At 41.4% G+C, this 14,773-nt stretch overlaps 2 protein-coding genes across 3 annotated transcripts; one reads left to right on the top strand and one right to left on the bottom strand.

Annotated features, from left to right (window-relative positions):
* Positions 1-1,702: 1,702 nt before the first annotated feature.
* Positions 1,703-5,319, bottom strand: LOC112565028 (adhesive plaque matrix protein-like). The gene is made up of 5 exons (XM_025240253.1): positions 5,178-5,319; positions 4,078-4,240; positions 3,756-3,798; positions 3,212-3,375; positions 1,703-2,563 (listed from the first exon to the last, which is right to left on the bottom strand). The coding sequence occupies exons 2-5, from the start codon at positions 4,232-4,234 to the stop codon at positions 1,977-1,979; spliced, it is 951 nt and encodes a 316-aa protein (XP_025096038.1). The 5' UTR covers positions 4,235-4,240; positions 5,178-5,319; the 3' UTR covers positions 1,703-1,976.
* A 5,357-nt stretch (positions 5,320-10,676) lies between these two features.
* On the top strand, positions 10,677-14,483 carry LOC112565150 (pro-resilin-like). 2 transcript variants are annotated; one of them, XM_025240466.1, is made up of 6 exons: positions 10,677-10,824; positions 11,846-13,003; positions 13,109-13,396; positions 13,556-13,732; positions 14,075-14,201; positions 14,363-14,483. In XM_025240466.1, the coding sequence occupies exons 2-6, from the start codon at positions 11,848-11,850 to the stop codon at positions 14,376-14,378; spliced, it is 1,764 nt and encodes a 587-aa protein (XP_025096251.1). In that variant the 5' UTR covers positions 10,677-10,824; positions 11,846-11,847; the 3' UTR covers positions 14,379-14,483. The 2 variants fall into 2 exon arrangements, with proteins under 2 accessions (XP_025096251.1, XP_025096250.1); XM_025240465.1 differs by having other exon boundaries at positions 11,846-13,396.
* The last annotated feature ends 290 nt before the right edge of the window (positions 14,484-14,773 follow it).

Here is a 14,773-nt window from a genome sequence, read left to right on the forward strand (position 1 = left end):
TAAAATATTTGATTACTTTGCACTTCACTAATAATCTCAATGCCAATTAAAGAAAGAAAATACGCAAGAATAAGTGAAACTATGAAAACCTATTTTAAAATAAAATAAAACATAAAAAAATAGGGTTTTGTTGAGGCGTTGTCAATATTACAAGCCCCCTAGTAAGTCATTTAGACACGGTAGGTATGTAAGAGTGTCTATGTGTGTCTATGCGAGTGCGTGTGTGCGTTCACGTACACTAACACACTGGCGCAACAGTGACTTGGACATCGGCCTTTGTAACTCTGACATTTCAACAGCCAAGACCTGTAGTTTTAACCACATTCGGTCGTGCTATGGAGGAATTTCTTAATATTCCCACTATTGACTTAAAGTGCAAATCTTTAGTGTATAGAAAATATATTTTGCGATCTCTCCTTCTGTTTTTGTGACATAACAGTTCAGCGAATATAGCCTGCTGTTACCCGGTTATTTATCAGGGGTGCAAGATACTTGACCTGGAGATCAACTTTGGGTTTGACAATGTAGCCAAATCAATCCGTAGTTTTATAAAGTGAATTCTTTATTTTGACTTGACTGACCTCATGAAGCCATTAGCAGGCGTGCTGAGCATTACCTGTGAACTTAAATCTCATCAAACCTGTGACACACATCTCCACCATCAAGGTAGTGAAACAGTCATCTGTGTGCGCAAAGATCCATAATTTAAATTCATGACAGGATGAGTGCGGAAAATAAATCAGAGTTGCCTTGCAGGTATTTACATGAAACACGACAGATATATATATATATCCTCCTGAGTAGCCTCCCCTCTCCATGCCTAAGGTGTAGTGGTGGACTAACCCCACTTCGTCCCCAAATCGAAGGAGGCAAAACAGCGATTACATACTTGTGTAAACAGCGAACGTTTGTAACACTTAGCGAACATTTGCAGGGAGTCGTTAAGTGAACCCTAGCGGACTCGTGAAGGGCATCAGTCAGTAATATCATGGATGTGTATTGTGGATTGCTGTCTGTCTGCCAAGACTAACGCTTAGCCTCTTGCGAAGTTCTCCGCTGTTAGTCTCAGCGAGCCTAAACAATGTGACTAAACCGGAAGCTTTGTCGTCAAACGCCTCGTTTTACTAGTTAACTGGAAAAAGTCATGATAGTATCTAATAGATGATTTATAGTGGATTGTATGTCTTTAGAGGATTGGTGTTGGAAAGTACGCAGGTTCGATACCTGCATGGAGCAAGTAGTAGACCCAGAAGTCGGGAATAGATACACAGCCTTATAGAGGGTCAAAGCATCGAGAGAAGGAGAGGAGATGGACACCACCCCTTTCACAAAAGAAAAGCAAAAAAAAAAAAAAAACCAAACAAAACACACACACACACACACACACACAAAAAAACAAAAAAACGTGGTTATGAGAGAAAAGTATATCTCAAACATTTTTTTTTTTAGCTGGAAAGAAAGAGAGAGTGTTAGTGAAATAAAAGAGAGAGAGAGAGAGTGAGTGAGTGTGAAATAATAAACGCTAGTTTACATCGTGAAATTTAATCCCCTACCGTATGTTGCTTGTGTTTATAATGAGCTTTAAGCCCGTCTTCAGTGACATGCTCTCTTTTCTTCTTCCTCAACACTTAGTCTCGAACACAAGCACTCACTGACAGTCACATCCGCTCACATTTACCAAGAAATGTATCCCAAGGCAGCATTAATGGCAGCTTGTTTAATGAGTCATCACGCAAGTATAGTAAGATCAAATAGCTCAGAGGTAGTGTTTACCAATTCAGACATAAACCATTTGCGGAAGTTGCAGTCAAAGCTGTAGGAAGAGATTCCGCCACGATTCCAACGTCTGCGGTACTCGCCTGATGACCATGATGACCATGATGACCATTGATGACCATGTCCTTTCTGGCCAATATGGTGTCCCAGTCTAATACTCTGAGACATCCCCATTGTATGGAATGTTTGGTTGGTGCGACCTACGAGCAGGGTAGCCTTGAGGGTAGGTGCAGGGTATCTGCTAGTGGTTGGTACGTCGTCCTTAGGGTATTCGGCTGAAGGGTATTCGGCTGGAGGGTATCTTGGTGGGTATCTTGGTGGGTATCTTGGCGGGTATCTTGGAGCATAGGTAGGAGGGGCGGTTGTAGGCTCGGTTGTAGTGTATCTTGGAGGGTAGGTAGGAGGTTTGGTTGGAGGGTATCTTGGAGGGTAGGTAGGAGGCGCGGTTGGAGGTTTGGTTGGAGGGTATCTTGGAGGGTAGGTAGGAGGCGCGGTTGGGGTTTGGTTGGATACTCAGCTGGAGGGTATCTTGGAGGGTAGGCAGGAGGCGCGGTTGGAGGTTTGGTTGGATACTCAGCTGGAGGGTATCTTGGAGGGTAGGTAGGAGGTTTGGTTGGAGGGTATCTTGGAGGGTAGGTAGGAGCGACAGTTGGAGGGTATCTTGGAGGGTAGGTAGGAGCGACGGTTGGAGGTTTGGTGGGAGGGTATCTTGGAGGGTAGGTAGGAGGTTTGGTTGGAGGGTATCTTGGAGGGTAGTCAGAAGGGACATCATTCCCGTCAACGGCAACTGCAACCAAAAAGAAGGCATCAATGTCTTCACGGACACTCAGCTTGAGTTTTAAAAAAGCAAATAAAAGGAGAAATGAAACATGGATAAAAATGAAACCGAGAAAAAATAAAGTGGGTGTAGAACTAAAAGAAGATCAGTACAGAGGGGAGAGAGGATGGAGGATGCCAGTCAAAAGGGAGCAGAGAGAGAGAGAGATGGAGACGAGAAAGAGCAAAATGTGGTGAAAAGAGAGAAAAGATGAAGAAGACATGGTAATCCATAAAAGATGAGGGGTAGAGTATTCATAGAATAATGTAGCTCTTTCGATGACGAACTTAAATTTCAAATGACAAGCAGGGAGTGGTACAGTACACCGCTATCTCTGTTGATATCAGCAGTTGACCTGACTGCTTTAACCACTCAGCTTGTGGCTACCCGTGAGCTTTGCATCGGGTGACATGGGTGTATTTATCGACAAGTGCACGTATACACAGAGTAAACCGGTTAAACTTCCATAAATTGGTGCAAGGACAGGAAGTGGCTCATCGTCTCTAATAAACCCTACGTGGAGGGTGGAAGCGTACCCTCCCCGTGTCTGAAGATTGTGATTGAGCAAAACATTCGAACAGAAGGGTATACCTAGAGAACTGTGCACACGACACTCACCCAGGCCGCACTCTTCAATGCTGAAGACGGTGCCGGGGGCGGCTGGCATGTAGATGTACACATACTCCACCTCACCGTCGTATTCCGACAACCCAGTTTTCTGCAGGAAGTAGTTGGGGCAGGCTGGGTCAAAGGCATACCTGGAAGACTCTCTCTCTCTAGAACTAGAATGAAATGTCAAGTTAGGGACATGTCTCACGGTAAGAGGGAAATACCACAACCGATTAATCAGTAGGGGATTACATTAAATTAATACAATGGTGCATGCATTAATATACTGATGCATGGAGCTTAGGTCGACGGGCGAGTCGGAAAGTACCGGATGTAGGAGTGGACAAGGCAAAGGTCCCTGTGTGTAGAAGCCTCCAAGATTGAGGGTACTACTTCTCTTCGGAATATGTCGGTCTGTATCTATGTATGCTTCTCCACCACCCACACCCCCCCACACACACTGTCACACAAAAAGGAAAGATATATATTTATATAGATGGAGAGACAGAGACAGCGAGCAGAATATATAGAAGGCAAGATAGTAATGTCTCACATGTAATTTTCCGAATATTCCTCTTCAACGGGCTTCTCACAGGCTGCAGAAGAAACAATAATAATATTACTGTATTTTATTCCTAAAATATTCCTCCTAATCTTTCTAATCATCATCCTTAGTATTGACATCGCTAGTTAACTCGACCCGCTCATCTGTATTGTAGTCCATATGTAAGTAAGTCTGTTCGCTTTATATTCTATAATCTTACAGCAAGTAAAATCACACACAGCGCAAAAAGAAGAATATTTATCCTGTTAGCATCTGTTTCTTATGAACCTCAGCATACTTCATGTACACATATACAAGATGAAAATCTTACTTCTGAAGGATCTTTCCACTACACTGGCCGGCACCCCGCCTTCACATCTCTTGTCGTCGTTAGGGTACCGTGGTCCGTAAGAACCATCCGCAGCCCCCGTAAGGGCCACGTTGACCAGGAGGCCAGCAAGCACAAAACACACAGTGAGTGTGTACATCTTCACCTAGTCACATCACATTATATCACATCAATAATCACATCATGTCAGTTCCGAAAAGCAATGAAAAATGAACAATTAACTACAAACGTTTCAGCACCACTGATCGTAGTATCCAAGTTTTCAAATGAATTATTAACTTATGTTTTTTTCTGATTCAGCGTTCTGGATGAAAACCTTCTTCGGGAGAGTACAAGGCAGAGATACAAAAGGTTGAATCAATGCTGGTATTTAACAACTTTAAAAAACCCACAAACTTGTAATATTACATTTTGTTTTTATTCCTCGCGAAATTCTATGAACAGAACATTTCGGAATAAGTTAACACTTTAAAAAATAAAAAATGGCATTGTCGGATTTTTACTATGTCAGCTTTGTGAACAAACTTTTTTTCGGACTTCTCACAAGTTTAAATCGAGGTAAAGATTTTATAACACACGAGATATGGAGACAGTGAAAGTGATTCAACGTATCAAAAGAACGTGGAAGGCCAAACCCAACCCTCTCATTACCTCCACCGGTAAGTCAGGTATCTATTCCACAGAGCAACAGTTTCAAAACTGATTTCTTTTTTTTTTGTTACACTTTTAGAATGTCCTAGTCGGTATTTTTAGTTTGCAATGAGAGCTTTGAAAAGAAACGTTTTGGTGCAGGCATAACACAATTTATGATAATTGTTTTAAAACTTCGCACAATTATTATCTCGGTAAGAATTTTAATTTGGGACACTCATTGTCCTTAAAAGATAATTTGCTTGTTATCCGAATCTTAAAAAAAACAACACAAGCGACAACCGTTCTCAAATCATACATTAGCCGCCAGACCCAGTCAGCCAGGTACAGAATCCAATTTTGTAAAAACTACTTAGGAATAACGACTACGAAATCTTCAGTAAGTCTCCCATGCCCCGAGCATCTAAAGATGAAGTGAGATCGCCACTTACCTCTGCAGCAAGTGTAGAGGCTCAGTCGTTCTGAGCATGAACCACAGAGACAGACAAGGGTCTTTTATGTCCAGGGTACACTCCCTCTACCGCGTCATCACTCCTTCTAATCTTCCTCTGCGTCTGCCTTTAAGCGATAGATAATTATAGCATGTATCCTTGTTTGTGTAGTCTGACAATTTCAAAGAAACCGGATCGAACAATTGAAACCAGAATTAATTCCAAACACATAGTTTGACAGCATTCTTGGCAGGGTTATAGCCCCTGGCCGCACGAGAGAGGTAAACGATCTTTCGTGAGGTGCGGTCACAGAGGTCACTTACAAAAAAAAAATGATACAGCATTAATACTTAAAATAAAATTAGTTGAAAGTAGTAAGAGTGTTTAACTAGAAGAAAATTACGATAGAACCTAATTTATTTACTTCGGCGATGTCAAAGGCTGTCAACTTCATTTGTTCAGGTGTCTTTAAAACTTTATGTTAAAGTAGACGCCATCTTCAATCGTCATTAGTATTTAGCAAGTCTGTCACGTGGGCTTACAGAAGACGGCGATGAGTTTTCTGCCATAGGCTTTAACAAAAAATATTTTACCTCCCACAAAGGGACCGACGCATACACGAAAGCAAAATGCGAAAGGACATGAAGTTGAAGGAACAGTCTCATGTCCTCTGGTCCATGCGGTCAACTTCATGACCAAACTAAGAATTTTGAACTTTTTTCCTTATTTTGTAGTCCCGAGGGTTGCCTGTAGTTCTGTGGGCTATTTTATAATCGTCTTCAGTTCTCGCGGCTGCCTGTTGGTCGTGAGAAGATGTCCTGTCATTCAGTTCGTGGGAACTTCCTTTGGGATCTTCATTTCCCTTCCATTTTTGTGCACGTGGCCTTTCACTCTTTTATGCTGATTCGAGACCTTGTTTATTCTCCAGATATTACAACAAATGTTTTTTTACGATTAATTGATTAAATAATCTTGTTGAGATTTACGATACTTTTTAAAAAAAACATTTTGTTAGTTTTAGCTTTTATGACAGATGAAGATGTAGCATGAGCGAGGAAGGGGGAATACTTCACCTGACCTGAAATCCTTCCAAATGTGAAGCAAAGTGATAGAAATCTGAACCTTTCTGCCGAAACGACTTTTTTATTCAAATTTTAAAACCGAAAAATACGTTTCATTAAGCGATGAAGATGGATGAGTTTTACATAAGTTACAATGTTAGTTTAAAACGAACATCTCGCCATGATTTACCGAAACATTAAACCAATAAACTTGCAACATTAGTATGCAAAAAGCGTCTGGTCTTTCCCATAATATGATGCGGATATAATCTGGCTGAAGGCTAATCAGTGAATCACTAATTTGCATAAATGCCCTCTTCTCCTCGATTTTAGGTTCACTCACTTAAAAACGAAAGAGGAAAGCAGATCCAAATTTCAGATATGCCTCAAGGCTCCCAAAAAATAAAGACAGTAATTTAAAGAAAGGGATTATTCAAACTGCTTACTGTATTTCCGAGAGTGGAATACAAAAAAAAAAAAAAAAAAAAACCAACAAAAAACCTACAGCATGCGTTCAGCCAATGGGTCTGTTCAAGCTTGAAGATGACCGAGCAGAGATAACACTCAACAGGAAGAGTATTTAAAAGACAAAAATTCTAACAGTTCAAATGCAAATTGGGAAGTGAGGAACAAGGACCGTTGCCTGTGACCGGTGGGTTGATAGTTTGATGAAATAAGAATTCAGGATTCGCCAGTTCTCTTTAACAACACTGGAAGAGGTCACCAACCGTCTCAATGCTCTGGTTTTGTATGCAGCCAGCTGTACTGATAAATAATGACTGTTATCAAGATAGTTGACTGACAGTTGCAAAATGTTTTCTGCAGACTGATTGACCAAAGCTATTTGAGTTCAACAAATTGATAGTGCGACAGTTGGGGTTATTCTGATGTTGAAAGCCTGCATTTTTCGTGCTAAAGTAGTTTTTTTCAGAACCCCGAGAAATCCAGACTGTCAGCGTCCGAATAATCCAAACCGTCGCTCATTCTCTCTGATTGGTGTTGACTGCTGGCAATGTTGTGACTGGTGTACCAACGTGACGTAGCACACTGTTAGCGTGACGTAGCACACTGTGTGGTGTTGACTGCTGGCAATGTTGTGAATGGTGTACCAACGTGACGTAGTACACCGTTGATCGCAGGTGCAAATAGTAGCGGATAATTAATGGATGGGTTTTGGAGGCTGAAATTTACTGGTTAGGTTTATATCGCCCACATCTACTAATATCTGAAAAAAAACCCCACAAACCCTTCTGGTTGGTCTTTAAGTTTAAAGTTAAACTGACATTTTCCCGATCTTCCTGCTCCAGTCCTGCTAATCTGATCTGACTGGTCATTAACTGTCACAGATTTATCGCTACCCTTCCCCACTAAGGCACTGACACCTCAGCTAGTGCTTTCCATCCTTCTTTCCTGTCTTTCTCATCTGACAGAAACCACCAAGCAAAACCGCGATCAGAAAGTGTTTGCTGCTTTAAAGTAGCAGACAAGTGGGTTCTACAAGGACTCGCTATGACCAGAAGTGTTAAAAACCAAAAGTATCAAAGAATGGCTAGTTAAAATTTAAACATTTTTCGAGTATTCCTTTTCTGTCTTTGATTAATAATATTACTTTTTGTAAAAAAGGGCATCGGTTAGTCGATTGAGGGTGCATCATGTACACACGAGTACTTGCAAGTCTATCACTAGGGGGATTTCAAACATTCACCTGACAGGTTTATGGAGGGGCGACACGTCCACTGAATACTGATGTAGACAAGAACTCGGCAGCACCTTCCCTGTACCCTCCACTCATTTTCCCATCCCATCTGCCTGACAGGTGGTTGAGCCTGTATGACGGAGATTCTTCGAGAAGCTTACAATAAAAGGGTTGTACATTGCAAATCACCGGTTTCCACGAGCTGCTTTAAATACATTAATAATAATAATAGACAGCGAGCCAGGATCTGATGCACACAAAACAGAGTTTGTTTAAAACTAGAGGATTATGTTAGCTAAGCTACACTAATTTCAAATATGTTATCAACAAGCATAACAAGCTATCCAGTCAAACTCTATACAAAATAGATGCAGTCTGAATTAAAATTTGGTAATTACCATGAGTTATAACAGAAGGTAAAAAACTGTATACACCTTTGATGAGAGAACAGGAGAACATTGAATTAATAAATTTGACAAGAAAATCAAATATATTATTTGCCTTCAACTAACCCCACCTTGATATTTGTTTCTGAAACGCTTTAATACTTCTTTTAACTGTAATGCAATTGTGACATTAGCTAAGTGCTTTCTCGTTCAAAGTTCGTAAGTGAAAAAATATTGAGCACATAATAGTTGTGATAACACCTAACCCCTCAAACAAATGTGTAGCAAAATTAAGTGGACCCTGCCATGACCAACCCCTTCCCCATCCACCAACGCTCCCCCTCCCTAGCTCCTACCCCAGGCCTTCCCCACCCCCGCCAATTTTCCCCCTGGTTTGCTGGTCACCAAATGCGGCACCTGGACATGTCCTCGGATGATGGCGCTTTCATGTAATGAACTGAGAAACTCGTGTGAAGTCAAGCTGCAAGCAGAGAAAGGTGTCCTGCAAATGTAATTCTATCAAACTCATATTTTTGCCAAACATTATTTATCGCTTTAAACAAACAAACAAACAAACAAACAAACAAACAAACAAACAAACAAACAAACAAACAAACAACAACCACCAACCAACCAACCAACCAACCAACCAACCAACCAACCAACCAACCAACCAACCAACCAACCAACCAACCAACCAACCAACCAAACAAACAAACCATTTTTGCGCTCCTACCTATCCGTGACTGCGCCCTAGGCGACCGTCTGCAATTATTATTTGAGGTTTATCTGGAAAGTTTTACTTGAAAGCACATCTCTTAGCAGACTCCACAGGAGGCTTCTCAAAGCTAACCAAATTGGCATCAATCTTACTGATGTGATTACAAAAAATCTTGCTGTTATGCTCAAACGATACTAATACTTGTTCTCAAGCACCGGAAAACCCCAAGGAGCCTTAAATAACAGGAAAATATTGTTACAAATGGAGCGTGACGGTTTACTCCCATAAAACGAAAGTAGTCATTTTCTAGAAATAAAATATAGAAAAAAACGATGCTTAACTACTGCTAATAATAAAGGGAACAATATATAGCAACGACACAGTCGAATCCGGTTAATTGGACCAGCAACTTATTTGGAACAAATCCAAAAGGACCGAAAAAAATCTTATTACATAAGCCTGATATAATTCGTTTACTGGGACTGAAATTCGTTTAATCGAAGCAAAGAACGTTGGAGAGAATAAAAAAAATCGCAAGCCGCCGGGTAGAGCGGATGTCAGGCGGGTCGGCGACACGTGGCCGATGGCGAGAATATGATGACGGAAATGTGCAATTTTAACAGTTCTAAATTATGAAGATTTTTTTATCCATCGACATCGAGCTTCAATGCGAGGATGAAAATGAAGATGACGACCCTTGCAGTTGTTGCTCGAACTGCGGCGAAACACACGACAGCATCGCCAGACCATGAAAGTGATGATGATGATGCCCCTAATGAGTTGGTGCAAGGGACAACACAGGATGTCAGGAAAGGAATTGAAAATTGTGTCGCTATATCATGTAGGATGTATGTAAACAATAATATAATGATGGAGAACTTGAAATAGCAGATTTTTTAAATCTTGGCTTAGAACTGCTCATCCAGTATTTATTTATGGTTGTAACTACTATTACTACCACCACCACCACCACTACTACTACTAAAATGTATAGCGTGCATTAACCCTCCAAGAAAGGCAGGCTGAAGGCATCAAAATCATCTTACAAATTAGTTTACTATTGCTCATATCGAAATATGTCTGTCTGTGTGTCTGTCTTAATCTTAATGTCTGTATGTCTCTTACAACACACTTTTGTAGAAAAGGCAATGAATTAAATTAACTTTGGTGGCATTCAGATCTGGTATACAGGTACTCCATTATCTTGGTTATGTAACCACATGGTTTTTCTTAATGGTTCTCTCTCTCTATATATATAAAATGCTAAATGCACATTTAGGTAGCTTTTTAAAGTCTCTTGTCTCGTTCACACTAGGGCACATATCCTAAATGATATACAAAATATTGCGCAGACGCCCGCAAGCCGTTTTGTCTTGCCGAGCACGGACAGGGACCTCGGAAGTCGTCCACACTCCCCTGTGGTTAATGACATGCTAATTAATATGACTTTTCCCACCTTCCTATCATTCCCATCCTCTTATACGTGAAGGCTTTTACTTTCCCATTCAGTTTCTCTTCCCTTTGTGTAGCAATGGAATTTAAATTTTGGTAGTTTGACACCTCGCTAAGGTGCAACAGGTATATCACCTCATGTCTTATCTCAGATTGATCAAAGATGGTTTCCTGAAATTCCGCCTTCAGGGGCCCACCTGTCAGAAGATAGCGTAACCCTTGAGGTCGCATTGTCATTAACATCTTCAGATGACTCTTTATAAGCCAACAGACCCAAGAGAAGGTGAACAAGTCCAGAAATAGTACAGTCTGCCTGTTGCACCATCTAAAGGTAGGTACACGGGGTGGCGCATCCACCTGCAGGACGCTTTCAACGGTCGTATGTTGAGGGTTGAGGTTGAGGTTGAGGTTGAGGGACATGGCTGCTTTTGGAGAGAAATCATCAGTCCCATCATCTGAGCTCCTTTAGCAAAGTCTGTACAGTTTTTTTCAAAAATTCGATTGTTCATTTTTTTACCTTTGGAACTTCGAACAGAGAGTACTCAACTATTTTGACTCTTGTTATCTTTACCTTAGCAGCAGCAGCCTTGCTTCTGATATCATAGATAATATTGAGTGCGAAGTATCAAAATTTAAAGGTAGAAACCTTAAAATATGTAGTAAACAAATTTATGATACGATTTGTTTTTACACAGGCTTGGATTTATTTTAAGTTTTTAAAGAAATTAAGTTTAAATTTAATTGCGTGTTATTACAATCAAATATTTCCTTCGATCTCAAAGGAAAATCGTTTTAAAGAAAGTTGTATTAATGATTAATTTAAATATTTTTGGCTTCATCTTTTGGACCAGAGTTCACATTTATCTCTAACCCAGAAAATTGTCAAACTGACGACGGTATCGTTCTGGTAACCCCAGCGAGCTCTCGGGTCATTCAGTAATGAAATTTATTTATTTCTTTATCATGTGAGATGTGAATAAATTGACAGAAGATACAGATGTGTGCTTGTTTGAAACCTGTCAGCCTCCATGCCTTGCGGATTTCTTTATTAAGTCGTTGTCCTTAGGAGAAGACCAATCAAGCGTTGTATATGCTGTTTATCTAAACCTGACAATATTAATTTTGTTTACACAACTTTGTAATAAACACCGCAGTAGGTAGGCGTGTATGGTTTGTAGGAATGGCACGGAGTAAGTATGGTTTATAATAAATAATAATTTATTAACTTCTATCGCCCTTATCATCTACAGCCTGTGTCAATTAAATAAACAGTTTGTTCTCTAGAGATCGAGTGAGTGAGTAAGGGACTTTAATCTTGCAGTTTTTCTAAGTCGAGGCATCTTCTTTTTCAGACATGGGCAGGTTCATGCATCAAGCTTTGTGTCTGCTCTGGGTGGCACCAGTCCTCAGCATTTTCCGAGGGAACGACTACCGTCGCAACTCCCTCGTCGGCCGTTACAGATATGTATCTCCATCTTCCCCCACGTACTACCCTGTCCCCGGCGCTCCCGCATCTACTTACCCCCACCCTCCAGTCTATCCCTCGTCTGGGGATAAGTACCCTGAGAGTTATCCTACCCATCCCACCCCTTACTACCCTCCCTCGGAATACAATGCGCCTCCTAAGCCTTATGGATCGGATCAGTACAGTAACCAGGAGTACGAAGCTCCTAAGTCATCTTTGTACCCTGTAGACTATGGCAAACTGCAGGCTGCCGGCAACGGCGATTACAGGCAATCAGGGTACAGCAGCGACCACACAGCCAAATCGGCAGAATATGAAGACAGCTACACATCTGTAGCATACGATAGCAGAACCGCAGCTGCAAGAAGCAATATTCCTCTCAAATCTTCAAGCAATGACGACTACAAACTTTCAGGCAATGACTACAAATCTTCAGGCAATGTCTACAAATCTTCAGGCAATGACTACAAATCTTCGGGCAATGACTACAAATCTTCAGGCAATGACTACAAATCTTCAGGCTCTGACTACAAATCTTCAGGCTCTGACTACAAATCTTCAGGCAATGACTACAAATCTTCGGGCAATGACTACAAATCTTCCGGCAATGACTATAAATCTTCAGGTAATGACTACAAATCTTCAGGCAATGACTACAAATCTTCGGGCAATGACTACAAATCTTCAGGCTCTGACTACAAATCTTCCGGCAATGACTATAAATCTTCAGGCAATGACTATAAATCTTCAGGCAATGACTACAAACCTTCAGGCAATGACTACAAACCTTCCGGCAATGACTACAAATCTTCCGGCAATGACTACAAATCTTCAGGCAATGACTACAAATCTTCAGGCAATGACTACAAATCTTCGGGCAATGACTATAAATCTTCAGGCTCTGACTATAAATCTTCAGGCAATGACTACAAATCTTCAGGCAATGACTATAAATCTTCAGGCAATGACTATAAATCTTCAGGCAATGACTACAAATCTTCAGGCAATGACTATAAATCTTCAGGCAATGACTACAAATCTTCAGGCTCTGACTATAAATCTTCAGGCAATGACTATAAATCTTCAGGCTCTGACTACAAATCTTCAGGCAATGACTACAAATCTTCAGGCAATGACTATAAATCTTCAGGCTATGACAACTCCAAGTCTGCAAGCTATGTTGTCCCCAAGTCTTCAGACTATGACGACTACAAACCTTCAGGCAATGACTACAAACCTTCAGGCTATGCTAGCGCCTATGGGTCCTCGGAGTACGGCGGGAATTTGGGTACCTCCCTCGGGTCCCAGATTGTTAAGTTCGGCAATGGCTACACTTCGCTGCGCAGGCTCGAAGCAACAGACGCAAACAACGATCTGTACTTGTCCTCCGGATCCACCAACTACCTCTACATCCTCCAGAAGTATGGGATGAAGGAAGGTAAGAGTGGCAGGTGTGAGTTGGTAAACCCACGTAAAACTACTCACTGATCTGTTGTTATTTTCTGACTTGTTTGTTGGTACAGCTGCGTTGCTCGTTATTAAGAAAGTTAGGAATATTACAGTTAATGATATCATGGTATGCTCATCCCTGTGGTAGACCCTTGCAAGCACGGGGTGAGGGCTTTCCCGGTGTGGGACGTGTGTTTCGCCTACTTCACGTGCGAGGTCGACGGGTACGGCAAGGCCAACGGGGTCAAGTGGCATGACTGCGGGGACGGCAACAGGTTTGATGCTGGCCAAGGCCGGTGTGTGTCGGACCCCACCTGCAAGTCAGGTAAACACCAGTTATCTTTTACTGATCGTCATACCAGCCAGTCATCTATTTTATGGCATTTCAACCCCGAACCCCCTTCCAAATAAAAAACAAAACAAAACACAACAACAACAACAACAACAACAACAACAACAACAACAACAACAACAACAACAACAACAACAACAACAAATACAAAATAAACCAACGGTTGTACTGAATGCACACCTGGTTGGCTTGTGTTGCTCTGAGTTGGCTTCAGTCTGTCGGGTATCAGCGCTGTGCAGCAGTCGCCTCCCCTTGACCATGTTTTATCGAAGTGGTTTCTTCATCGTCTTCCTTGTTTTCTTCTTTTGTCGTCAGCTTGCCAGAACGCTCCTCACATCAAGCCGACCTATGACCCGTACAAGTTTGTTCTTGGCGACAAGGTGATGGACTGTGCAGCCGGCACCTACTTCGACTTCCGCCAGTGCACGTGCGACCACATCAGGTGAGCATCCTCCTTTGATCGTGGCGAGGATGGAAGATTTTGCTATTGTGCAAGTCTGTCCACACACACACAGGCACACACACACACAGGCACACACACACACACATCGTGGTGCTGTCCATGTGATATCTAACCCTCCAGAGATGTTTTCTGTTGTGCAGACTACGAGACTACTGAGGTGACGGTGCAGACAATAACCAGCACATGGAAGTTTCTCCCTCTGCATGACAGCTAAACCTGGAAATATTTTGTTTACTGGATTAAACTAGGAAAGGAAATATTTCACAATCTTTCAGTTGATCCATTTCTGCGTGTGTGTTCCACAGAGAGAGAGAGAAAGGGAGAGACTGACATGACAGGGTGCAACACTGAATGAAAGTACAGTGGCATGAATAATTTACTTGACTTCTACAAACTGAACAAGAATATTGTCTATGGAACTGGATTCTTTACAGAAATATAATAGCAAACAAACACACTTCTCTGTAAACTAAATAAACGTGAGAGGTTGTAAGGCTGTGTGTATGTGTGTGTTTGTTAAACAAGAAATAAACAAGAAATAAACTTGAACT

The sequence above is a fragment of the Pomacea canaliculata genome, linkage group LG5, assembly GCF_003073045.1.
Source record: "Pomacea canaliculata isolate SZHN2017 linkage group LG5, ASM307304v1, whole genome shotgun sequence".
Lineage (NCBI taxonomy): Eukaryota > Metazoa > Mollusca > Gastropoda > Architaenioglossa > Ampullariidae > Pomacea > Pomacea canaliculata.

Excerpts from the sequence above, each read along its gene's own strand:
- LOC112565028 (XM_025240253.1), bottom strand. The coding sequence starts at position 4,234 with ATGTACACACTCACTGTGTGTTTTGTGCTTGCTGGCCTCCTGGTCAAC. Across the intron at positions 3,799-4,077 it reads AGTGGAAAGATCCTTCAGAA|CCTGTGAGAAGCCCGTTGAA; the intron begins GTAAGATTTTCA and ends TTTCTTCTGCAG. Across the intron at positions 3,376-3,755 it reads GAATATTCGGAAAATTACAT|TTCTAGAGAGAGAGAGTCTT; the intron begins GTGAGACATTAC and ends ATTTCATTCTAG.
- LOC112565150 (XM_025240465.1), top strand. The coding sequence starts at position 11,848 with ATGGGCAGGTTCATGCATCAAGCTTTGTGTCTGCTCTGGGTGGCACCA. Across the intron at positions 13,397-13,555 it reads GAAGTATGGGATGAAGGAAG|ACCCTTGCAAGCACGGGGTG; the intron begins GTAAGAGTGGCA and ends TCCCTGTGGTAG. Across the intron at positions 13,733-14,074 it reads GGACCCCACCTGCAAGTCAG|CTTGCCAGAACGCTCCTCAC; the intron begins GTAAACACCAGT and ends TTTTGTCGTCAG.